Below are 24,528 nucleotides of genomic sequence, written 5' to 3' on the forward strand. Positions count from 1 at the left end.
CTCTCTCTCTCTCTGCCTTTCGATCGCCGTATTTACGTATTTACGCAAAGAAGCTCGAGAGATTATCCGAAGTACGATATTTGGATCGATCCGATGAAACTGACGAACGGAGTTAAGGGTAGAAAAAATTCAACTCGCTCGAACCGGCGTTTCCGTAGAACTGTCCGATCGGTCGAAAAGTACACTCGAAAGACGCGCTCGCGCACACGACCTGTTATACCATGTCGCGTTAAGTCGAAGAAGTGGGGTGTTCACCTGCGATTAGATCAAACCCGCGTCTCCCTTCTCTTCTCGCGCGTGTACGTACGTTCCTACGTACTCGTACCGCAACGATTGCAACCCCCCGTTTCCCCCGACCGCCTCTCGTCCTCTCTCCCTTCCTCCGTTGAAAGTTGTCGTTGGAAAGGTAGGGGAAACTTTCGTCCGATTTGTTTCCATTTTGTTTTTTTCTATTTGGCAAGTAGCGCGATGAAAGAACCTCGACGATGTTACGTCAAGAGAGCGGAGAAGAAGGATGCACGTTGTATAATCGCGCATCGTTCGCATTTACCGTCTAATTGATAATTTCGAATTTTCGCCTCGGTATCGGTCGACTTGGAATTTATTTACAAACGAACCGAATTCATCGCGATGGCGTCAATACATTAATCGTTGCGTCATTAAATGGAAACGAGCTGAATTTATGTATGTATACATTTTCCGTTTTGCATATCTTTTCTTGTTTTTGTATTTAAATCATCGTTGTACGTTCGACTAGCTCAAAGAAATAGGTACGAGCAAAAATGCGATGTTTTTTTGTGTGGACCATGGGAAAAGTATGGCGCGACGTTCCTTGGAGTGGGGGTGGACTGCATCCGAAAGGGTAAGCGCCGAAGGTGCACGATTCTCCTTCTTACTACGGCTAAAGGAGAAGTCGCGCACGATCGACGGATAGAAAATCGAATTCGCGCGTTTTCTTCTCTTTTCTTCTTTTACTTTCTTTTCCCTTTCTTTTCTTTTCCTTTTTTATAATCAACGCAACTTCGGCTCGAGCTCTATGGACTCGATATACGAATGCGATTCCTTTGGGTCCTTCTTCGAAAGGATCGTATCGTACTTTAACCAAGTCGATAAATTTCTATTGATACAATCGAGAAATCGTATGTAACGCTAGCGATGCAAAGGTTTGTATGTAAAGTCGAGATATATTAATAGTGTTGCGAAGTCAGGAAATTGATGTCAACTTGTAATAAAATTCTTGCTGATCGTATACAACTTCGTATACAACTCGACGTCGACTCGATGGAGAACGAGGTAGGATCGTCGTTACGTCGAAAGGACGTTGTATCGTACGCCAACGTATTTGTATTTAATATCGTATTTAATATATAATTAATCGTTGGAACGAAGCAACCGAGCATTCGCTCTTTTCCTGCCTCTCTTACGTTCGCATGTACATGGATGGACAGCGATCGATGCGCGACCGAAGCGAACGCGCGTCATCGAGCGAGAACGATCGTCCTGAGAACGAGTTCGAGTCGCGATCCTCGTTGTGAGATACGACGACGATACTCTCGGGTGATAAGATAATAAAGAAAATATTGTTGTCACTTTTTTCATTCGATAATCACCGTTAACTGGCTCAATCGTCGTAATAAATGTCAACGGAGTGTGAAAGAACTGGGAGAAAAACGAAAGCCGAGTGAATATTTCATGTTTTCATGGTTGCACGATAATTGTATGCGCGAGGACGACACGTGTTCGTCGAATGAAAAAGGAAAAAAAGAAATAAAAAAGGAAGAGAGAAAAAACGGCATGGTGTAACGATAGGAACGATAATATGGAAAATGAAACGATCAATCTCTTTCGCATAGGATCGTAACGATCGTTGCGTAAACGCTTTTCGATTTCGCCGCGTTCGTTGCGTTGCGCACGGACCATTACTGCGCCGAGAGCAAGAAGGGTCGCCTCTTGGGACCGTAATTGCGGACGAAACGTAACGGATCATCGAAATCTCTGTCAAGGCGAGCGGCTCCGCTTCGAGCCCGTCTTCCGTTATGTTTCTCATTTTCTTTCTTTCCTTCCTTTCCCTTTCCTCCGATGGAACACGAATCGAGAATAATTAGAAAGAAACGAAAGACAGCTCGAGAATTTTCGTGCGAGACGTAAGACCGCTCGTCGGCTTTCACGCGACGAGCGAAGAGGCACCTCGTGCACGCTGGTACGTTTGCCACTTCTACGAATGTTGCAACTCGCGGTCGTAACTTTGTCGTCGCGCGCCCTTCTGCGTGAAAGGCGAATATTATCCCAAGACTTTGAACCGATTCTCTTCGACCGTAATCGTAGGTCTATTGCCAAGTCCGTTGTTACCGTTGTAATCGTCGGAAAGAATTCCCGTACGATTAATCGTCCCTTGATTCGACGGGGGATTTTATTTTCGTTTCCGTTAAAAGAACTCTTTTCGCGATGGGAAGTCGCCCCTTCGCTATGCCGTGTCCATTCATATTGGGACTGAACTACGAAAAGGAAAGAAAGAAAATATTTCGACGCTACGCGTCGAACCGAGAAAGATCGTTGGAACGAATGAAATTATTTCCCCATCTCCTTACCGTTCGAACAGACAAATCTCGATTCCTTCGAGACCCGACGCGAGAAGCGCGTTCTACGGTCACGTCTGGGTTGCGAATCGTCGTCGGCAAGAACAAAATCTCTTCCTAGCGAGGTAAGAAAAAGTTGAATTTTTGGAGGAACGCGTCGGTCGTTGCGCATCGTGAAATGTCTCGTAGATTCGTGTGCGCGCAATATCCGTTGACCGAAGAAACACAATAACAGCGCGCAACACCGATGGGGAAACGATAATGTCAAAAAGTCAAGGTTCACAAGTGGCTTGCTTTACACACGGAATTTATAAAGGAACGTGACGAATTGCGACGTGGAATCCGTGCGACGCAACTATGCCCGTTCAAAGAAACGGAAAAGAGGGGAGAATAGAAAAAGAGAATAGACAAGCGAGAAACGTTTCTAAATCTTAATCCAAAGTTCCCGATTCGTCGTCGTCGTACGTCGACCGGCGCGTCGAGCTACAGCCTCTTTACGATGAACCAGACGGATGGATCCGTCAACTCTACAAACAACTGCGCAACGCCGATTTGATTTTAATCGATCGACCGACCAAATTTTGCGCCCCGATAATTTTGCCATCATCCAGACAATCGCCGTTCTTCCTACGCGCACGCGTTCCTACGATTTTACACGTGTGCGTGCGTTCGACATTTTACGATCGACGAGTCAAAGAAATTAGAGATACTCGTATCGCTGAAAACTTGATCGTCGATAAGTTTTTTACACGATTACTCGGGGATAATTTTTTTCCTCCCAAGTACGGGGATTACAGTTTTTTCCTCGAAAGATATCCTAATAAATCAAGAGAGTACATTCTCCGAATACAGGATACGTACGAGGGCAATTAAATTTTCTTACAAAACGTAATCCACCATTTCTATCGGTCGATTGTTATTCAGCTTACAACTTTTTGTACTTGACCCCGCATTATCAAGCGGAATAACAACAACACTGTGTCATATAAAAAGGCTGAGATGTATGGACAATACGCCATCGGTATCGTAATTAAACGATTGCAATTATCGTATTTAAACGATTGTCGACGTAAGATGTTTATATCCACTTAGCATTGTTTTGCCTTTGGCTCGCTTGAAAATAGTAGAGAAAAAAGGAAACGCAACTAGGGCAGCGTCTAAGATCTTAAAAACAAGGAAAAGTCTAAAGTACGAGTACCTAGAGGTAAGCACGATTAAACAAGCGCGAACGAACGACGTTGAGACAAAGGAGACGACGAATCGCTCGGTCGAATAATATTATTACACGAGCGTCGATAAAATAAAACGAACACGTGACGGAAGAGAAAAAGAATTTAGGGGAAACGAATTATCATGCGTTCGAGCTCGACGTATAACCCTCCTCGTCGACTATAAAAATAACGAAACGTTTCTGTCGAAATAACGAAAACGTTTACGTTAAATCTTATTTGCGTAAATATCCGGTACGTGTCGAACGACAAGTACGAATGACAAAAGAAAAGGAATACACGTAATCGAATCAACTGCGTCTTCTCGTTAACCGATTTACTTACGAACGAACGTTTCCTCGATTCGACTACGGAGAAGACGAAGGGATAACGAAGATTCGTCGAAGGCCGAGAGAAAAGAAAGAAGGAAGTCGAGCGACTAGCAAAGTTTCCGACCGCGACTTGTCACCGGTTGCTCATCCCCAGGGGCCTCGGTTTGCGACTCTAATCTCTCGACGAGCGCACTCGCGCCGGACGCGTGTCCAGTTGCGTAAGCGATAGGGAGGAACTTTTCGGCGAAGGGTTATCTCCTTATTTCTCCTCGCGTCATTCCTTTCTCGCGGCCTTGTCAACGTTTGATCTATTTGAAGAGGAAACGATTGGGAGGTAAGTTACGTATATGTGTGCGTGCGCGTGCGCGTGCGCGTGTGTATGTACACACGAATCCACAGGTATGCAACCCGTCCGAGGGGATTTCCACGTTCATTGACGCTTACGCGATAAAGATCTTCCCAGAAGAAAGAAATTTATAGTATTAAAAGGAACGTGCCCGAGACTAACGTCCGAAGATCATCGTTATATAGGAGAGCGATGAAAAATATTCTTAGTAGAATGACTCTGCGCAATAGTCTCATGCGCTCCCCTTTTTTTTTCTTCAACTTTTGATTTTACTCGTTTTACCTTTAGACTATTCATTAAACCAGTTGGTTTAGTTTTTTTTGCAAATAGAATAATAAAACGATTTCTATTCATTCAGATAAATATATTTATTCTTTGTTACCGTTCGATAGTATCGGGGGAACAACTGTGACGTGATAATTCGAAACTCGATAAATTACTATAATTATATTTTTAATAAACAAGAAAATAGTTGCATATCGTTCGCGTATTATTTTCTTACGACGCGACGCGGCTTGTTCCTTCGTCGCAAAAATGATCATTGAAAAGCGTACATCGAGCATCGATTAACGAATAAGAACGATGGAGAATAATTTGATCAAGAAGATCGATGCTCGTCGCGTCCCATCGAAATACCCTTTGATCCTAAATTTCCCCCATTAATCGACGTCTCCCGGAAAGTCACCGTAGAAAGGTAGAAGAATATGTAAATCGCATAGGTGGTTGGATAGGTTGAATACGTTTTCGTATAAACTATACGACCTTGACAGGAAATTCTTTTTTATTTCATAGTCATCGATTACTATTGATTTTATTCTTTACGCCTTTGGACTATGTAAAATTTCGTCGATAAGTAAACTACTTATCTACTTTGAATGTAACAGATCGAAGAAACTAGCGTGCGGCGAGTTGTACGAAGTCGACGGTCTACGCGAATAAAACAAAATTCTTTTTCTCCCATAAGGATTCGTTACGATCGTCCGGGGAAGATTTCGAAGGAGTTCGAGTGACTCGCATTTTCCGTTGTTTTTCCGCTTCGCTTGGCTCCGAGCCCTGCGAATTATTTCGATAATGTCTTTGAGATTATTTGGGACGTTTTTAGGGGAAACGCGCGCGTTCGGAAATATCTTACGTCGACGTCGTAATCGTCGGTAGTCAGGATGGAAAAGAATTACGTAATTACTCCTCGACGTTCTCGTGGAAATCGAGAAGAACGATTTATCGTCGCGTTGCGTGACGTGGACGGTGACAATCGACCCAGAGAAAACAGGAAAACAAAAAAGGAGTATATCATTTTTATCTCGATGTAGTTATTCTTTTTATCGTTTTGCGTCGTTTCATTAAAGTTTCATATGCCGGTACGCGTCGCGCTAGACGAATTAACGACGATTCCGCTAGAGAGGAAAGGAGAAGAGAGGAAAAGGGAGTGCCTCGAGAGAGCGGATTTCGTCCGTTCGCCGTAATGAGAAAAGATCTCTGGCTCGAGCGAATGAAATTCCTTTAAAAAAAAAAAAAAGCCAAGTCGAAGCGACGACATCGGCGGAAGATCGTCCTAAAAATCTATCGAATGGAACGCATAACTTTTGCAGTTGTAAGAACGGAGCCGAACCGAACGTAACGCGTGGATGTGCATGAAGGTACGTGAAGGTACGTGAAGGTAAAAAGAGCATGATGGATTTACGAGACGTTATTCGTGAATCGTTCGAAAGGACCAATCGAACGAAGAAAAAACTCCGTCGATGTTCGCCGATGGTAAAAGTATCCGAAGGAAGAGAGCTACGCGTTCGTACGCGAAGGAAAATGAGAACGCGGACGATGGTCCGCGCGAAACGCCATTATAAACTCTTTTCTCTTTGGCAAAATCGTAGAACTTTCGACGACGAATCAATCGTCCTTTTTATTCGGCGCGAGTGCGTTGCAACGAGAAACGTGCATTCTTCGCGTATCGATGGAAACGTAGGCAAACCTTTTGCCTCTCGATGACCTTTACACGAACCTTATACGATCATTACGAATCTTTCTTTCGATTCGAGAGACGAGAGGATCTCTTACTTTTAACAAGAGGTAAGAACATCGATATAATATCGCGAACGAACGTACAACGTAGGACGCATTTCTTCCCATCCTCTCTTCTCTTCTGGCTTCGTCGGGAAGGATCTTCGGTGGGGAGACAAGGATGGCGGAGGAGGCGGGGGACCGGTCGGAGAAAGAGAGAGAGAAAAGCTATCGATTTCCGCGACGGACGTCCGACGGAGGGATGATCGATCTCGAGGAAACGTTATGAGCCGAACGTAGTAACCTTGACTCCTATCGATCAAGAAGAACTCTCTCGTTTCGAGTCGAGCCTGCTCCTGAACTCGATAAGTCCCCACCTTCCGAGCAACGAGCCTGATCGTAGTCGGACCCCACTAGGTCAGCCAATACTTAAGACGCGAGTTCAGCATCGTGCGGGCTATTCGCGCAGGATCGTTCGTTGGACCACGAAATGAGTCGATCCGAAAGGATCTATCGAGAGCGTGCGAGCGAACGATAGCCAAATTCCATCAATTTTCTCGCTGCTTTCCTCATCGCTCTCTTGCCTGCTAGAACTTGGCGAAGAAAGGAACGAGTGAAAATATTCGACCCGTAAAAGTGCCATCCTTCCCGTAAAAAGCATCGTCGCGTGTTATTCGTCGTCGAGCCTAATCGTCGATCGAGCCTCCGGATCGTGGATCTTCGATCGAAATTCAGGGGAAGGGGGGGGCAAGCAGATTTCGAGCGCATCGATGGACAAACGTTGCTCTCGCGTTTCGTACACGACCTAACGTTCGAGGAGGAAGAGAAGAAGACGAAGCAAGATCTCCTAGTGTGTTGTCTCCTTAAAACCGATCGCGACTCGGAGTAAAGTGCAGTGCCTCGATCGGATCGAATTCTTTTCCTTTTTGCGGGCCGATCTCTCATCGGGAGACGCAGAGGTAATTATTCCTTCGAGATCTCTATTTTTCGGAGAGAGAGAGAGAGAGAGAGAGAGAGAGAGAGAGAGAATATCCTGTTGATCGATCGCCTTCGAGATGGATCGCGCTCGAACGAACAAGTGGAACGATATCACCGACGAAGCGCGATTTGCGTTGAAGTATGCGCGCTTTTACGACACACACTTGCGTTTTTCCGACTCGGGAAAATGAAATTTTTCTCGATCGTTGTCATCGGGCGTGACAAGCCTTACACCGACTACGAAGGGAGACGATAAAAAAGAAAAGTAGTCGTTTATCGCGTGCGAACCAATTTGGAAATCGCTCGTTCGCTTTTCACGGCTCGCGAGCACGCGCTCGCTCCAACGAGATTTCACGCGATAAGACGAGAGCGCGCGAACGCCCGCGATACAGGCGAAATATAAATAATTTCGTTATCGAGACGATTTTCTTTCCTATTTCTTCCCCTTGTTGTTATTACTTTTTCTCGCGCTTGCCAAAATATCGACCAAATTAAAGGGGAAAGTGAAGGTTCCGTCGAAGAAAAAGAAATCGTCGTAGCTTCGTTCTACTCGATTTCGTAAGTTCCTTCTTGTTACGTTCGAACGCGCTTGGCAATTAAGGTGTTAACTAAGACGCACGCAGCTAGAGGGAAAAATTCTCAAGGTTTTACGTTTTTCTTTTTTTTTTCTTTCCCTTTTCTTTCTCTTTTCTCTTTTTCTTTCGATTTCTTTCATTTTTTTCCTTTTCTCTTTTTTTTTTGTTTCTGTTTTCTCAACTTCGCTCGACGTCGCTTCGAGAAGAGTCAAAGTTCGAAAGGAACGTTTTCGTCCGCAGATACAATCACCCTCTTTGAAACGAACGGGCGATTAGATATTTTCGCGTTGCGTGGTCAACTACCTGTCTGGTAATAGACGTAATACATGTAACTTCTCTCAACGAGCGTATTCCGCCACGCGATTCCCTAATAGTTGCACAACGGACTCGTTGAAGCGTCTTGCAATATTCGGCACAAGGTTGATCGGACCGATCTCGATTGTGATATTCGTAAAAGATGAGAAGAAAAGACCGACGCGCGTTCGTACGTCTTATTCGATCGATTCCTTTATCGTTACACGCTCGCACGCGTTTACGATCTACCGAGATTTAAAAGGAGATTTAATAAGGTGAGATTAGCGATTGGACGATCGAACGAGACCTTTAAACCGCTGATTACTCGGCTCGTCTTTGGCGAGGAAAAAAGGAAAAGGAAAAAGAAAGAGGAAACGTTTCTTCTCCCCTTACGTCGTAATCGATCTTTTTACGTTAAAACTGGATCGCCGTTTTTTCTTTAAAAAGGTATCATCCCGCTAATTGTCTTCGCGTTCGCGATCTCCTCGTTCCTCGGACATTAACGAAAAAAAGAAGATAAACGAGCAGGATATTCCTCACGCGGCGTACCCGACTTTGCATTGTCGATTTAATACTCGTAAAATGACGACCGATCGTTCCACATAGATAGAACGAGATCAGGAAGTCCGACCGAAAAAGTCGGAGAAGTAAGTCCATAGAAATCGGGTCATCTCGAGAATATGAAATTAAAGAAAGGCACAAAGTGTCGCTTTCGATGGAATACTTGAATCGTTAAGTACGGAAAGACCGTCGAAAGTTTTTCATAGAGGCGCACGATCGGGTCGAGTTTACGCGTCGAGGCGAGAGAACAAAACGCACGATTTGTTCGAAGATGGCAATTCTAGTTCGGTGAATCGTAAGAAAACTCGTTGGACGAAAGTACGAATTACGATTACGTATTCGAACGTAGGAAAATGCCTTTACGAGTTCGCTGTTAATCGCGTGATTCGGCTAACGGTCGATCATAAGTCGAAAGATAATAAGAGGTGGATAGGACGAAAGAAGAAGCATACGTATTACACGCTACTCGCATCGTTTCGAAGTCGTAGACTACTTTTGCAACGCTCGGACATCTAGCTTTCCTTGTGAAAGCGAAGAAGACGAATCCGAGTCTTTCGTCTTCGTTCCTTACCAACGGAGAAAATCCGTCGTGTACGTGCATGCATATCCTCTTGGAGAGCTCGAAAGAAAGAGAAAAGAGAAGAGAGAGAGAGAGAGAGAGAGAGAGAGAGAGAGAGAGAGAGAGAGAGAGAGAGAGAGAGGGAGACCGAGATTCGTGCCATTGAAAACGGACTAATGTGATCTCATCCGACGTTCTCGCCTTCCAGCTGGTCTTCTTCGATCTCTACCCGCGTACTGACACACATACACACGTATGTGCGTGCGCGTGCACAAGCCAAGAGCAAAGATCGCTTTTGCCTATCACCCAAATAGAACGATACTCGAGGACATGCTCGAGGTACGACGATCGCGTGTCGCGGTAAGCGAACTTGAAAATTGCCTTTATTTTTCAAACATTCTTCGAGTTAACGATCAAAGTACGGAGAAAAAGTGGAGATTTCGCGATCTCTTCGAAAAGGCCAAATCGAGCGTGTTCGCAGAAGCAGGTGCGGCTCAAAGGATACTGGCGCGAGAATGTAAGAAAGGTAAACGGATAGGATCTGCTTGGAGTAAAGAACGAACGGGCATAGTTCGATACAACCAAGTAGTCCCTCCTTTGTGTCGGAGCTATCGATAAAGCTATCGTTCGTGGTAATAGAACGCACGAGTTCGTACGAGGCGTCTCTCGCTCTCTCGTTTTGCAAGAGTCTCCTTCGTAAATCATCGAGGATAAACAGGCAATCGTTCGGCCGCTGTCTATTTTTAATTTTCCTGTAAGAGGAAATGCCACGAGCAATGACGCGAGGAATGTTTACTCGAATATTTGCGTAAGCGCGACGAGTCGTTGACTTTCGATCGATTAATATTTATTTTCCTTCGTAGTTGCGACAGTTTATCTCCTCGATCGTTCGATAGGTTCGAATAGTTTATCATATTTCCAAACGTTTCTCGGTCAAGTCCTCTCCTCCTCCTCGCTCCTTCGCGAGACAAAAAAAAAGAATTCAAAGAGCGGTGGAATCGAGAGGAATAATCGTTAACCTCGTTGATCGACGCGTCTCAACTTCCTTCCCTCGCGACGAACGATCGATACTCGTTCGTTCGCTTGGTCGTTATAAAACGAATTTATGATCGAGCGAAGCCTCGTCGGTTGCTGTTCCAGTTGTTCGACGAGAAAGACAAGCAGGTGTCCGTTAACGACGTAGGAGAAGAAAATTATATTCCAGTTCGATTCCGATCGTTGGGATCGCTTCGTTGTACTCGCGTCGCAAAGTACGCGCGTCTTCGTTCCGACAATCCTTTTTCTCTTTGCTCTCCGAGAGAGGAAAAGAAGAAAGGGTTGGGCTCGAGGTCGCCCTTGATCTCGGTTGAATCTTCAGGACGATCGAAACGAATTTATCTACTTTGTCGACTCGCGCGTAATTAAGAGTTTGATAAGAGTATTTGAGAGTTGAATCCGAGAGAGCGGACGGCGAAAGAATTGGCTCTTTCTTTCGAAAGCCGATTCTTTCTCATCGTTCGCTCGAGGCCGCGTCTCTATTTGTACAAACTTCGATAATGAATATCGAGCCGTTAGAACGATAAGAAAAAGAAGCGATCGTAAAGCGAGAAAACGCGTTCCGGCCACGCGTTACGATCGCGGACGATGAAATCCGAAAGTAAAAAGCGTCGATGGCGCGGAAGGAAAAAATTTTGCTGCGTGCCGAGGAAGAAGAAGACTCGAGCCATGGAAAAACGTGAAAAGGCCGTGTAAACCGTGGAATCGGCCTACTTACCTATTAACACAAAGTCGGTGGTACGTCGATGGTACGTCGGTGGTTCGCGTCGGCGATACGTCGCCGGTACGTCGCGCGACTAATCGTCGTCATCCTTCGTCGTCCCGTCATTGAAGGAGTCTTTCGTTTTGACGATTCGATGAAACGAGATAGAACGGGTTACCGTTTCAAATAGGAAGCATCTTCTCTCTCTCTCTCTCTCTCTCTCTCGCTCCCTCTCTCTTTCCTTCCTTATTTTTCCCCACACTTAACCGGCTTTCCTCTGGCATCCTCCTTATCTCCGTAACCCGTTCCACTGGACTTTCTCTCGAAGAAATACCGTTCGTCGTCGAGCATCCGTGTCAATGCCGAGCTAAGGAAAAGGGAAGTTACCTACTGCTACCTGGGTCGCAGCTATCCGAAATACTGGACCGCGCGATCGACATTTTTTTTCTTTTACCGAGAATAGATCGTGTCGACGTTCCTATCCGCGCCGAGTCATAGAGTTTCACCTTCGACGTGCGTATCGACGTGCCGGTTTCTTTTTCTCTTCTTTCTATTTCTCTTCTTTCTATTCTTTTTTTTTCTCGATGAAATTTAGCCGACGGAAACGTTCCTCGGAATTCGTCCAAATCAAACCTTATACGTTCCGATGGATGGATGTTAACGTTCAACGGGGATTTAATTTCGAGGATGAAAATTCGCCGACTAGTTGACGCGAAAGAACGGTACCAGCTTGAACGACGGACTTTCGCTTAACCTTGCCTCGTTAAAGGCCTTCGTAAAAAGGAAAGAAAGAGAGGATAAAAAGTGCAAGGAACCAGCTAGCTAGGTAGGTAGGTAGGTAGGTAGGTAGGTAGGTAGGTAGGTAGGTAGGTAGGCAGGTAGGTAGAAAGGTAAATTGCGTGCGAACTTGCAGAAACTTACCTTGTAGAAACGGTCTAAACCTCTTAATCGAATTCCAACGCGATAATGCCAATTTTCGAACTCGAGTCAAAAGGCGAGTTACTTCATTCCCTGTCACGGCAATTAACTTTAACCTACTTAGTAAATACGATCGAAAAGTCGTACGATCATAACGCGATACGGATTGCACGATAGATTATTAAATTGCCGTAGCACGGAACAAGGTAGTAATTTAACCGTGGAGAGCTTTAAACGGTATACGGCGAGTATACGGCGATACCGACGTAAAGTATTATTTTGGTTAAGAATAAAGGTATCTCGTAAAATCCAAAGAGCGGTGCAACGACATTGAGCAACCTTGCTGTTGGTCGTATACGCTTTAATGCTCTCTACCTACTTTTCGTCGTTCTTCGATAAAAGCGAAAAGAGAGGGCTGGAGGGACGAACTTTTTCTTTCTTTTCTTTTCTTTGTTTTTCTTTCTTCTCTTTTTTTTTTTTTTTTTTTCTTCGTTTACCGACGTACAACGGCCTAGCAACTCTTTCTGGTTCGCTGGCAACTTCTCGTTGCGTGTCTAACAACGTCGAAATTAGCGTGTTCTACGATCGCGCGTACCGTGCAAAGCTAGAGATTCGCGAATTTTAGGTCCGATCGAAGCACTCGCCTGCGAAGCTACTTTCCCCTGGCTGTGCTCGATAAAATTAGCCGAGAAAGAGAGAGGTGTAGACTCGTCCTTCTTTTCTTTTCTCTCTTTCGTTCCGATACGAACTCGATTTCTGACGGCTGTCGTGATATTAAAGTCTCTCGCGATTGTCGCTGTAATCTTCTTCGTCGTAGTCGACGGTTATTCAACGCGAATCGCAGACGAGGAAGACAATCTCCCGTAGCACGATTACGTGGATATCGGCTCGAACGGAAGAGAAAATCTAACGATGGAAGCGTCGTTAAATCGTCGCGCATCTCCAACGCGTTTCGAGCGGGTTAAGTCGGTCGTTCCTTCTTTCTCGTTGACGAGGGAGCGTAAAGGACGATGAATCGTCTTCGAGGTGGCGCGACAAAGGGCAAGGAAAGATATCAAAGAAAGAGGAATCTCGGGAGGATTAAGGTAAGAGGAAGCCTTCGGCGGAAGGTAACGATTGTAACGCGTACGGATTCAACGGTGCGGAACATTCGCGGCCGGGGACCATTTGCGTTCGGTCGGTCGAAAATCGTACTTACGGTGGAACACGTTTCCACGGTGGGTCCGCGATCGGTACCGATCCTCTTACAATGGCAGCATTTTACTTTCGCCTTGTTTCGCGAGCACGCGAGAGGTTCGTACGAATAGATCGGAATAGGAGCAGAGCCGCTCGTTCTCGGCTCGTTAATCGATTTGTTTTAGCCCGGCGAGCAGCGCGTAACGGTGCCATCGTAATCTCGTCGATTACTCGACGAACGGGAGACGATTTTTACTTTTGCGAATAACCAGACGATCGGGAAGCTTTAAAAGTGTCCACTCGCGGCGAGAATGTTTCATCGTCGGCCTAATTATCGGGAAAAGGAATAACGTTGATCGGGTCGTTCGGAAAGAAGAAGGGTTTCAAGGAGATCGATCGTTTTTTCAGAGATGGCATCGGCAGCGGCAGAATTAGTGGCCGAGAGGGAATTGGAACCGATGCGAGAAATGGTGGACGGGAACAGGACAACGTTCGTCGGTGCCCAAGGATTGGTCAAATTGGCCCTGGAACAGTACACGGAAATTCTGGCGAGCGCCTCGGATCCACGCGTTGGCAGCTGGCCTCTTATGGAATCGCCGATACCGACGGTCGTCATAGTCCTACTCTATCTCTACTCCGTGACGATAGCCGGTCCGCGCGTGATGTCCAACAAAAAGCCTTATAATCTCAGAAACGTTCTCATCGCCTACAATGCCTTTCAGGTCGTCTTCTCTCTGGGAATGCTTTACGAGGTAATCGACAAATCTTTGACTTCGTCGATCCAATCGATCCCGTTCAACGGAGTCGTGTATTTAAACCCGAAGCACCTGTTATCTTCTCGATTTTAACGGGATTTTTGCGATTACTCGTTCTTCTCGTCATCGATCGTTCCATCGTTAACCCTTGCGTTGAGACGCAAGCTGCGCTCCTTTTCCTCCTATTTAGACTATTTAGGTAAGGATCTAGCTAAATGTTTTCTTCCGTCTGGACTCGAGATACGTCGGGAATCCAACCACGGTTTCGCAGTGGTTCTTTTTCTTTTGCTTTTTTTCTGTTTTTTTTTTTTTTTCTTTTTTTTCGTTCTGTTTCGTTCGTTTTCGTTTTTCTCCCTGCGACGACGCGACGGTGGGGTATCGAAACGAGCCGAACGTCCTACATAAATCGAGGACAAGAAACGAAAGAACCGTTGGACACGTTTCGCGAAATTGGACGCTTTTAATCGAGGTTTTTAGCCGAACGCGCGCAACTAGATTCTCCTCTCCTTCTTCTCTTCGTACTCATCAAGAAAATCCTCTAAGGACGACGACGTGGAGGTCATTACGCGTCGGTCGAACGCGTTCTTAGCCCGATCGATTGGAAGATGTAGCACGCCGAGATCGTTTCACGATCGAAGCAAGTGCGAGCGCGCCTACGTTCTCGCGAAAGGTAGTCATCGGCGTTGCCGTCGGTGACGTTCGTCGTCATCGAGAGATGAAAGGAGAAAAGGAGCACCGATAAAAGAAATTTCTTCGGTTATATCAGCGATGATCCGTTAAACGCGTAATGCGCGTTTCTCGCGGCGAGAGGCAAATAGCACGATCGAGAAAGATCGGAGATACGAGATAAAAAAAGCATACGGCGAGTAGCAAGCTCCTCCGCCTGTCTCTAACGCACTTACGCGCGAATCGTGCCGTCGAACGTACGTAATCGACGACGCAGGACTCTTACTCGAAAGTCGGATGAACGTAATCGTGGCGATGACAAGCGAGTATTGCGTTAAGGCGATTAGGCCAAAGCGCTGAATTGGATCATCGAGGAACGAGGAACGGAGAAAAACGTTCGACCGCTTCGAAAAGGAAAAGAAAAACGATCCCTTTCCGAATCGTTCTTACCTCGTTGCTTTTTTGCTTCCGTTTGTAGCACCTGATGTCCGGATGGCTGTTGGACTACAGTTACAAGTGCCAGCCGGTCGACTACTCCCACAATCCGTCCGCTTTAAGAATGGCGAATCTATGCTGGTGGTACTTTATCAGCAAGTTTACCGAATTCGCCGACACGGTAAAGTATCCGCGCTCGAACGAGTCCGATCGATTTTTCGAAAGTCGATGGAAGAGGATTTAAATGGAAGGAGGAGGAAAGGAAAGATCTGACCGATCGAATTTACAGATTTTCTTCGTCTTACGAAAGAAGGAGAGTCAAGTGACGTTTCTACATTTGTACCATCACTCTTTGACGCCTTTGGAGACATGGATTTGCGTTAAATTCATTCCCGGTGGACACGGTACCCTAGGAAATCTCATAAACAACGCGGTCCACGTGGTCATGTACGCTTACTACATGTTGGCTGCTATGGGACCCGAATACAAAAAGTATTTGTGGTGGAAGAAACATCTCACCACGATTCAGCTGGTAAGCTCTCCCTTGGATCGAGCCTTCGGGGCTGGAAGCCGAACGACGAAAGTAAACGTACGAGGGAGAGGATGTACGGCGGCAACGGGCTCGCGTTCTCGCTGATTTCACGGTTCGTCGTGCGTGTTGGAGCAAAAGAAATTTTCCGATCTCTGGATCGGGTTCCTAGTCCCCGAGCGGTACTGCCCTCTCTCCCGCCGCTAGCGCAGACGCGCGCTCGACTTGGGCAAAATTTCATGGCGAACGTATCGCGAGATAGCAGGAGGCTGGAGGGAAAGTGAAAAGTGCAATCGTTGGGCAATTACCTAACGGACTCGGACGACTAGGTCGACGGTGGCGCAATAATTTGGCATTCCGATATATCTACGGTACGACGAGACGCCGGGTAGAGAACCGAGCGAGTTACCGGTACTAGCTGGAGCAACGACGACCGCTACCCACCCGTCTTTCTACGGAATCGGAATTTCTCGTTGGCCGCGTGTCCAAGAAGCCTCTCGCTTATGTATATCATCGATTAATCGATATACGCCTATAGTTTCAAATCCCGTTCGATCGACGAGTTTGTTTTTCCCGTGCGAGCACTCTCGTTTTACGCTTCCTCTCGTGCCACCACCGCCCTGCTTCGCCTTCGCCTTCGCCTTCGCTCGCATTTTTCGAACGCGCTCGTAAACCGGTGTACGACGACTGCCGCCGAGTCAATGACTGAGAAACGCCCACGAATATTTCTTTTCCATTCCTTCTTCTCGAGAGGCGGCGTGGAAAAATAGAAAACTCACCGTTAGCTCACCGAGAATAGCTTTATTTCCGAGGGTCCTAATCGGCGATGTCTCCTCTTCATTTTCAGATCCAATTCTTTCTAGTGTTCGTGCATAGCGCGCAGGCCTTGATCTTCGACTGCGGATACCCGAAGCTGGTCGCAATCCTCTTGCTGCTTCACTCGACGATCTTCTTTGCTCTTTTCTCCGATTTTTATCGGCGGGCCTATCGCAGAACGAAGTCGATCGATAAGACGAAGGTGGATTGAGAATGGGAGAAGGACGAAAAGAAGGAGGAGCAGAAGGGGAGTAGGAGCGGGAGCAGGAGGAGGAGAAGGAAGAAAGCAAAAGGGGAAAAAATAGAGAGAGAGAGAGAGGGCGGGGGGAGAGAGCCATTTCTCTGTCTCTTCCTTCTTTCTTTCAAATCGCGTCTACCAACTACGAGATCTCTTTTCTTTTTTTTTTCCTTTTAAGCGTTTCAACTGGATCCCGCGAACGCGAAGATAGAAAGAAGGAAGGAAAGTAAGAAAGGGAAAAAACGCAGGACGTTTTCACGAACGACACGAATGAATTTAGTCTGAATTTTGTCGAGGGGACGAGAGCGAATGGGACTTTTACGCCTTCCTCTTTCTATCCGATCGATTCGAATTGGAAGAAGAGGACGCCCGAGCGTATATCTCTTACGTAAGGAAGCTCGTCTTCGGAGGATTCGACGAAGAAGACGGAAGAACTTGGATAGGAGGAACCAAGGAATTCCGCGAATTCTCTTCCGTTCATCGAGTCGATTTCGATAGACCGGCCCTCTCGAGATTGATTTTCGATATTCGATAACGTCGCAACGAAAATATGCGAATACGGGCGGCAGAGAAAGTCGATCGTTAAATTTATAAACTCTTCCACCGATCTGTAAAAGCGCTTTTAAAAAATATCTTTACGTTTGTTTGCTTTTTATCTTTTTCCTGTCTTTCTTTTCTTTCTTTTTCTTTTTTTTTTTTTTTTTCTTTTCTCGTTCAAAACTCCCGTCGTATCGCCATAAAAGCCAAATTTTTAGTAACTTTGAGGTGCCACTTTCGACTCCTCGCGAGCTCGACTTGATACACGCATGTACGATAGCAGATGACATTTTGTTTTTTACTCTCTTTCCCTATATACCTATGCGTACGCGCGACGCTAAGGATTTTTATTTATTTCGCCGATTGATCGCGTCTACGAAAGTTCTTGTTTTTTCGTTTGCTCGTAGGTGATAAAAGAAAAAGAAAAATTTGTCTTATCGTTTTCGACCGATGTCGATCTATTCTTCAACTTTTAAACTTTTTTTTTCTCGACAAGCTCCAGAATACGCATTATGTTTTAACGCGGCTTTTCCTGCTTCTACCAAAACGTCGTCGTGTATATATGCATTCGTATACGCGTATGTACAGGGAGAGAAAGAGATCGACGAAGCGAAACGTACGGCTTCGAGAGAACTCTCGAAAAGACTTTGCACGCGATTTCTCGAGCGATCCTATATTCTTTTTCTCATTAGATCGTCACTGCTTCCAAAATTGTACGGGCACTTTCGCGAAAGACAAATCCCGATGATGGCATCGACGAGAAAAACGTTTCATCCTTTGCGTTGACGTTTGACCATACTCGAAAAAAAAAAAACAAAAAAAAAATTAAAATAGTAAGACTTTTGGAAGAGAATCGATGATAAGCGGATAAAGCGAACGAGCGAACGAACGAACCCGCGTAGATATCACTTTTTTCGGCACCTTCCTCGAGGATCGACGACGCTCGAGCAACGGCGAATGCCTGGATTAAATTTTCTTTGAAATCGAATAGCGATAGAACGGACGACGAGATGGTTGCGCGACGGCGCAACCCAGACGCAACGCGGGTCGATAAATTCTCTCTTCCCTCTGTGTGTGTGTGTCTGTGTGTGTGTGTGTGTGTGTGTGCGCGCGCGCGCGCGCGAGAAAGAGAGAGAGCAAGAGAGATCAAGCCAAAGTAAAACTGTCCAAAGTGAACGGCCGAGCCAATCTTTCCACGTATGCAGCTTTGTATAATAAAGGTCTTTTATCCCTTCGCTTTGTTCCTACGAAAGCGTCACGAGGCAGTAGTACACGAATTACTCGACGCGTTCGATCAAAATTGGACGAGCGCGAAGCGATCGCGTCGGAAGCAATTGTTCCAAACTGTTGTAACCGCCTCTAACAATTTTGGAAAGAAATAAGCGAACGAGCCTTGTCGCTACTCGACGACGATCTCGACAGCCTATTCGCGAAATACGAAGAGAGAACCACGATCTAGATTAGGATCTAGACGATAGGATTATTACGTCCACGAGCAGAATGTTTTGTAAATATGTATTTTCTCCTTTTGTAACGCCAACTACAATATCATTTCTTTCCAGTCGTATCCTCTTTACTTTATAACCGCCACGAAAGTCGTCCATGACTGCTGAAATGATAAAACTATGTAGAACGGTTTATTACAATTTTCAACTTTTATTTACACGATATATTTATATGTATGTGCACATACATATATATATATACATATATATATATATATATATAAATAAATGTATACAGGAACAGAAAAGAACCTGTACTTGCGAATTCTAAATTGCGAGCAATAAATTTCAACATTCCTATACATCTACGAGACAATTCCTTCAAGCAGCCGCAGCTTGCTGTTTCCTCTTCTGTCTTTCCAAAAGTCTGCGTTCCCTTTCAAATTCCTTCATCCGCAGAACGTAACTGAAATAAGACGGAGAGACGTCGAAAAGCGTACAAAACTGTTGACTCTTTCGTTGCTATACTTACTCCTCGTATTGGCATTGTTGATAAGCGTGATTCTGATGATCGCATTTGTTCATCATGGGAAAATGATATTTTCTGCAGTCTTCCAATTCTAAGAACTTATGAGCGCAATAATCTCTGAATCTCTTCGGTATTCTGGCTGCCTTCATTTCTGCATCCGTGGCAATCATCACTGAAAAATTATGACGACGAGTTTAAAAATTAAAGGAACGTTGCAAAGAGATAACAATATTTGTCGTTTGAAACGACCGATGAGACGTAGAAACGAATCCGTTCGCACGTTGGAAACGCGAAACCGTAAGACCTTGTCGATTATGTCACAAGTATGATTTTTTTCACAAACAAAATTTGAGGAAAAGGCGACTCGATGCGAAAGAATATCGTTAAAATATGAGGTACGGTGTCGTCCTGGGATGAGCATCGGGAACGAACAGACCGACGGATAAACGCAACGGACGAGATAGACGAAAGGAATCGACCGTACGACGTTTCGAAGATAATCAAAATTAGGATTGGTACGAGAATCTGTTAGGTTAGATTTTCGATCGTAGTGGTTACCTCTCGCTTTTCGACCGTTTTGAAATCCATACAATGGATCAAAAGTCGGCGCAGTTTCCGCCTCTGGCGTTATATCGGGATGTGTAACGTACGAACTCCATAAAGTACCCATTTTAGTCTGACTAAAGGAAGATTTTAAAGACACCGAAGAAAAAACGACCATATATAAAACACCCTACCAACACTCCTCTTCGGCATATCGTTCGGAAAGACAGCTCCTACGATATTTGATTATTGACAGAAGCGAATAGCAATTTCATATCCTCGTAAGAGAAGACAAACTTTTTATCAGTGAACTAAACTTTGTTATTTCATTTTTTTCCACTCGATTTTTTTTTTCATTATTCGAATATATTCTTAAAACAATAAAAGGCAGTTGAATGTTGAGCCAAAATTTTCTCCGACTGGCGTCGAACGCATGCGCGAAGGTTCAGTCGACGACGGTTCAACGGTCCGATCTTGCTGTCGCGTCTGAACGAGTCCTTTTTCTTGGGATATCGCAGAAGAAATGGTGAAATTAACGCCGGACCTAATACAGCAGTCGATGCAATATATCAATCCTGTACGAGATCGCGAATTGGACTTGAGAGGTTAGTAGAAAACGAAAAAGGACGTCGTCGTTTGCAGAACATAACCTAAATCCAAACTACGGCGATATCGTTTATTAATTCGTTTGTGTTTACCTTTTAGGATACAAAATACCTACGATAGAAAATTTGGGAGCAACTTTGGTTAGTACGTAAACGAAAGTGTCGCGATCTTTCTTTACGCATAAATATTATCCTTTTATTTGGATCGTTCCACGTAAGAAAATATAATGAGTGATATCGCTATTCGTTGTAGGATCAATTCGACACGATAGACTTTTCCGACAACGATATAAGAAAGCTGGATGGATTTCCGTATTTGAAAAGAATCAAAACGCTTTTTTTCAATAATAATCGCATAGTCAGAATCGCGGAAGGTTTGGAGCATTGCATACCCAATCTGGAAACGTTGATGTTGACTGGAAATATGATTCAAGAACTAGGCGATTTGGATCCGTTAATACCGCTTAAACACCTTACAAATTTATGTTTGTTACAAAATCCTGTCTCGGCAAAGCCACAGTACAGACAGTACGTAGTGTACAGATTTCCACAGTTGAGGTTATTAGATTTTAGAAAAATCAAGCAGAAAGAACGAGAGGCTGCTATCGAATACTTTAGAAGTAAGAGAGGCAAAGAAATGGTACGCGAAATAGCTAAGAAAGCAAAAGCGCAAGCGCCGGGAACGTCTTTGGATAAGCCCGTAACGAGCGCGGACGAACGTAACAAAATTAAAGAGGCTATAACCAATGCCACGTCTTTGGAAGAGGTGCAGCGACTCAGCAAACTGTTACAAGCGGGACACATACCCGGAGAAGAAAGGCTTCAGAACGGTATCTTCCTTTTTCCATTGGAATTTTATTTCAGCTGTTACAAACGACGATTACAAATATCCCGATAAACGATGAATTTTTCTTCGGTGTATTAGGAAACAACGCGTCCGAAGCCATGGAAGAAGAGGAAGATGACTAAATTAAACAGGTTTACACACGTGTATGTGTGTGTGATACGTATATATATATATATATATATATATATATATATATACATAGCACACGCCATATATATATATATATACGTTTATGGTGTATAATATATATATATGTAGGTGGCGGCAAATCTGTAAGTATTCAATAGCTACCAAGGATATTAATACAAGGATGGTGACTCTTCGTTGAGCTGATAAGAAGCTACATACTACACGATTAGTTTTCGACAAATTTTCATATGTATATAAATATTTTTTTTGTATGAATTAAATGGTACAAATGTGTCCTATCACGACCTTGAAGCGATCATCATGTAAAACAACAAAAGCGTCATATTATTTTCACGAAATATTAACGATAGTCTATATTTATTTCAGCTAATCCAAAATAAATCGTTTCGTGACGAACGCACATCCGTTTCTTCGACTTTATTAAATCTTATAATCTTGTAAGACGTAATACAATGCTTTGAGCGTTCTTTCTCTCTCTCTCTCTCTCCCTCCCTCTCTCTGCTCTCTCTCTCTCTCTCTCATTCGCAACTCGACGATGCGTCCCTTTCGTAGCGAACAGAGCCATCAACGTCCGACGCGACTAACTAACGACTCGCGACAAGTCGATAAGGTCATAGTTATTTTTATTGTTGATTAGTTGGTAAGCAAAAGAAAGTCCGTATACGCGTATTGTTTCGGTCAGACATTCAAGGTGCGTACGCAAGGTACGGATTAAGCATTTGGGTTAAGAAGAAGCGAAATCTCTCATCGCGAGCATCTCCGGACCAATCCGCTGCAGCATCTCGAGACGAGTCATCTAGTGGCGAGAATGGAAACGACGAAATATCATTTGCATAATTGTCTTCGATAATGGAAAACGGATGGCAGTCAATTCCTTGCGCGTCATGCTTTCCTGTTAAAGAATTTACTATTCGTTGCAATATCTGACTAACGATAAAGAGGCGTGTTATTTACATACATATACCGACTAATGATAGAACGAGAAGCATATTTTAATGACTAAGTATAAACATCTAATCAATCTTTAATATATAAATATTGACAAATTTCACGTGAAAAGTATATAAAGTAAAGTTTATTTATTTAGTTTTTTTATTCAAGCGAAATTTTCGCTATCAAAGACAAAGAATTTGCGCGAAAAAATATACATATTTACAAGTATACGAATGAAAGAGAAAGAAGAATGATTTCGTAAGATCACACCTCTAGGCATATCTACGTGTCCGTACGTAAGCGAGCGTATAATGTACACGTGTGCGTACGTACGCGTACGCGAGCGAATTTTTACAAAGTAAATGTACGAGTCGATGATATTTCCGTCGGCGTTAAATTAGCGCTAAAAGTCGACGAATTTTATTACTTGATTTGCTGACAAGGCTATCGATCGATAAATGATCATGATATTTCTATTTAAGAATTAAAAAAATGTTTAATTCGCGATCAGCCTTATTTAGCATCTTATTTAAGCCGAATAATAAACCGTTGGAGAATAATTTCCACCCAAATTAATGGATGGACAGAGGTCGGTAATATTTCGTTACGAGCGCGCGTGGCTTTTATCGCAATCCCGCATTTCAAAATCTATGTAATTTTCTTCGCAGCATGTAATAACTCGCAAATGACATTTTTTTCTTTTTATAGATTCGTCGAATAATTTCATCGTAGTCGGAGTGAAAGAGAGAGGGAGAGAGTGAGAGTGAAATGGCGGGAGTGAGAGAGAGAGGGGGGAGGGGGGAAGAGACGAGCACGTTTCTATCGACGCGGCTCGACCAAGGCTCGTTTTCTCTCAAGGTCATAACATGGTGCGTATCAGGAGCATTGGCACCGTAGCACGCTGCTTCGCTTGCGAATCATTTCCGGTTACATCCTATTTTCCAAGGCTTCGCGTCGTTAGTAATACAAAATTACAACGGTCTCTCTCGATTGCGAGCGATATCGTAAAACCGCGTACGGTTTCTTTACTTTATCCTCGTCTTTGCTCGAGGCACGAAAGAAATGCGAGCTCGGTTAATCGTTATTCTCTTCGATACGTCTGAGTCAATAAAGAAACATCCGACAAACTTTATCCCGTAAAGAGTATACGCGTACTCTTTTGTCACTTTTTATCTCGACCAACCGTTTTCTACTTCTTATATTACCAATTACTATTTCAGTCGTAGCCTGAGTAAACTATCCCGTTAATCGAAATTTATACATACGTTCGTATGCACGAACGACGTGAAAAAGTTGTACGAGTTCGTTGTGAACTTTGATTCCGAATAGTTGATATTCGCACGCTCTTCAAAACTGATGCACGGGAGGAAGTAGGTTTGCTACTAAATAACCAACGAGTAAAATCCTATACGAATGGGTAAGCTACGTATAGGTCTAATTACATACATGCCTAATTAACGCATGCGAGACAACACGAATATCTCGACAATGGGCTTTGCACGAGAAAAAAAAAAAAGGAAAAGATTCGTACGATTTCAAAGTTTTACTCTTTGATCGTTAGAATAGAAAAACGTCTAGTATAGAAGATAGAGAGGAGTCCATGACGATCGATCATAGGAATTCCAGAACATTCCTCGTATACGTGTCTATCTGTGAAGTCGATTGGAAAAGAGGTCATAGTCCAATCGACCGTTCCATGCTTATCCGCGCGACGTTCCTTTTCGCGAGCAAGTACGCGCTGCTGTCGAAAAACTACCAAAGGGAACGGTATTTCCAGAACGATATCGTCTTGAAGAAAGTCTTTGTCATCCTTCTTTTATACGATTTTTGTTATACGATCGAGCTATGCGCTTCTTCGAAATATCGAATTGTAAATATCGACGATAATTTGCATCGTGTTAACCAGCAAAAATACGTCTACGCGTTCGGTTATACAAATTCAGTGGATTTCCCTCTCTCCCTTTCCTTCTTTTCTCCGTCTCCTGTCTCCGTCCGAAGTCGAGTCTCGAGGGTCAGAGCAAAGAAGGGGTATAAGCGAGCGAGGGGCGGTAGCTTTTCTCGATCCGCTCCTCCTCAACCCTTGTAACGGGTTCTTAAAGGGAGAGAAAGGCGAGCCGCAACTCGGACGAAAGTGACGTTTCATCGTCCTGTTACCCGTTCGCGACAATCAGAAGGAACGCGACGACGCGAAGCGAATCTTTCGTTCGTCCTTCTAATCTCTATAATTATTGTTTGAAAGCTGGC

At 44.3% G+C, this 24,528-nt stretch overlaps 5 protein-coding genes across 13 annotated transcripts in view; 3 read left to right on the plus strand and 2 right to left on the minus strand.

The window, feature by feature from the left end:
* The window catches only part of LOC122627093 (elongation of very long chain fatty acids protein 7), a 20,215-nt gene extending 3,640 nt beyond the window's left edge, over positions 1 to 16,575 (minus strand). The window contains exon 1 of one of the 4 annotated variants that reach the window (XM_043807899.1): positions 16,421 to 16,575. Coding sequence is in view for 1 of the 4 variants with exons in the window: in XM_043807895.1 (XP_043663830.1) it covers positions 16,432 to 16,482 (51 nt within the window). In the remaining 3 variants the exon portion in view is untranslated. Of the gene's footprint in view, positions 1 to 11,177; positions 11,346 to 12,083; positions 12,109 to 16,420 lie in introns of those variants that run through there. The other 3 variants (XM_043807895.1, XM_043807896.1, XM_043807898.1) reach the window with 3 other exon arrangements.
* LOC122627094 (elongation of very long chain fatty acids protein AAEL008004-like) lies at positions 7,313 to 16,783 on the plus strand. Of its 3 annotated transcripts, none has more exons than XM_043807900.1 (5): positions 7,313 to 7,416; positions 13,665 to 14,008; positions 15,156 to 15,293; positions 15,402 to 15,644; positions 16,489 to 16,783. In XM_043807900.1, exons 2-5 carry the CDS (start codon positions 13,667 to 13,669, stop codon positions 16,666 to 16,668), a joined length of 903 nt encoding a protein of 300 aa, XP_043663835.1. In that variant the 5' UTR covers positions 7,313 to 7,416; positions 13,665 to 13,666; the 3' UTR covers positions 16,669 to 16,783. The 3 variants fall into 3 exon arrangements, with proteins under 3 accessions (XP_043663835.1, XP_043663837.1, XP_043663836.1); XM_043807902.1 differs by lacking the exon at positions 7,313 to 7,416 and adding an exon at positions 11,808 to 11,992; XM_043807901.1 differs by lacking the exon at positions 7,313 to 7,416 and adding an exon at positions 12,535 to 13,165.
* Positions 16,784 to 18,733: 1,950 nt separating this feature from the next.
* LOC122627098 (NADH dehydrogenase [ubiquinone] 1 beta subcomplex subunit 7) lies at positions 18,734 to 20,084 on the minus strand. 3 transcript variants are annotated; one of them, XR_006326788.1, is made up of 4 exons: positions 19,765 to 20,084; positions 19,210 to 19,378; positions 18,996 to 19,143; positions 18,734 to 18,838 (listed from the first exon to the last, which is right to left on the minus strand). XR_006326788.1 is itself a non-coding variant. In XM_043807908.1 (3 exons), exons 1-3 carry the CDS (start codon positions 19,925 to 19,927, stop codon positions 19,059 to 19,061), a joined length of 417 nt encoding a protein of 138 aa, XP_043663843.1. In that variant the 5' UTR covers positions 19,928 to 20,084; the 3' UTR covers positions 18,734 to 19,058. The 3 variants fall into 3 exon arrangements, 1 of the variants encoding a protein (XP_043663843.1); XR_006326787.1 differs by having other exon boundaries at positions 18,990 to 19,143; XM_043807908.1 differs by having other exon boundaries at positions 18,734 to 19,143.
* Positions 20,085 to 20,134: 50 nt separating this feature from the next.
* On the plus strand, positions 20,135 to 21,818 carry LOC122627097 (probable U2 small nuclear ribonucleoprotein A'). 2 transcript variants are annotated; one of them, XM_043807907.1, is made up of 5 exons: positions 20,135 to 20,354; positions 20,455 to 20,495; positions 20,608 to 21,184; positions 21,280 to 21,344; positions 21,460 to 21,818. In XM_043807907.1, exons 1-4 carry the CDS (start codon positions 20,273 to 20,275, stop codon positions 21,321 to 21,323), a joined length of 744 nt encoding a protein of 247 aa, XP_043663842.1. In that variant the 5' UTR covers positions 20,135 to 20,272; the 3' UTR covers positions 21,324 to 21,344; positions 21,460 to 21,818. The 2 variants fall into 2 exon arrangements, with proteins under 2 accessions (XP_043663842.1, XP_043663840.1); XM_043807905.1 differs by having other exon boundaries at positions 21,280 to 21,818.
* A 1,317-nt stretch (positions 21,819 to 23,135) lies between these two features.
* Positions 23,136 to 24,528, plus strand: part of LOC122638218 (elongation of very long chain fatty acids protein AAEL008004-like) — a 9,505-nt gene continuing 8,112 nt past the window's right edge. The window contains exon 1 of the mRNA XM_043831077.1: positions 23,136 to 23,153. Within this exon, the coding sequence (XP_043687012.1) occupies positions 23,151 to 23,153 (3 nt within the window). The 5' untranslated portion in view covers positions 23,136 to 23,150. The remainder of the gene's footprint in view (positions 23,154 to 24,528) is intronic.

This window comes from Vespula pensylvanica, chromosome 2 (genome assembly GCF_014466175.1).
Source record: "Vespula pensylvanica isolate Volc-1 chromosome 2, ASM1446617v1, whole genome shotgun sequence".
NCBI classification, from domain to species: domain Eukaryota; kingdom Metazoa; phylum Arthropoda; class Insecta; order Hymenoptera; family Vespidae; genus Vespula; species Vespula pensylvanica.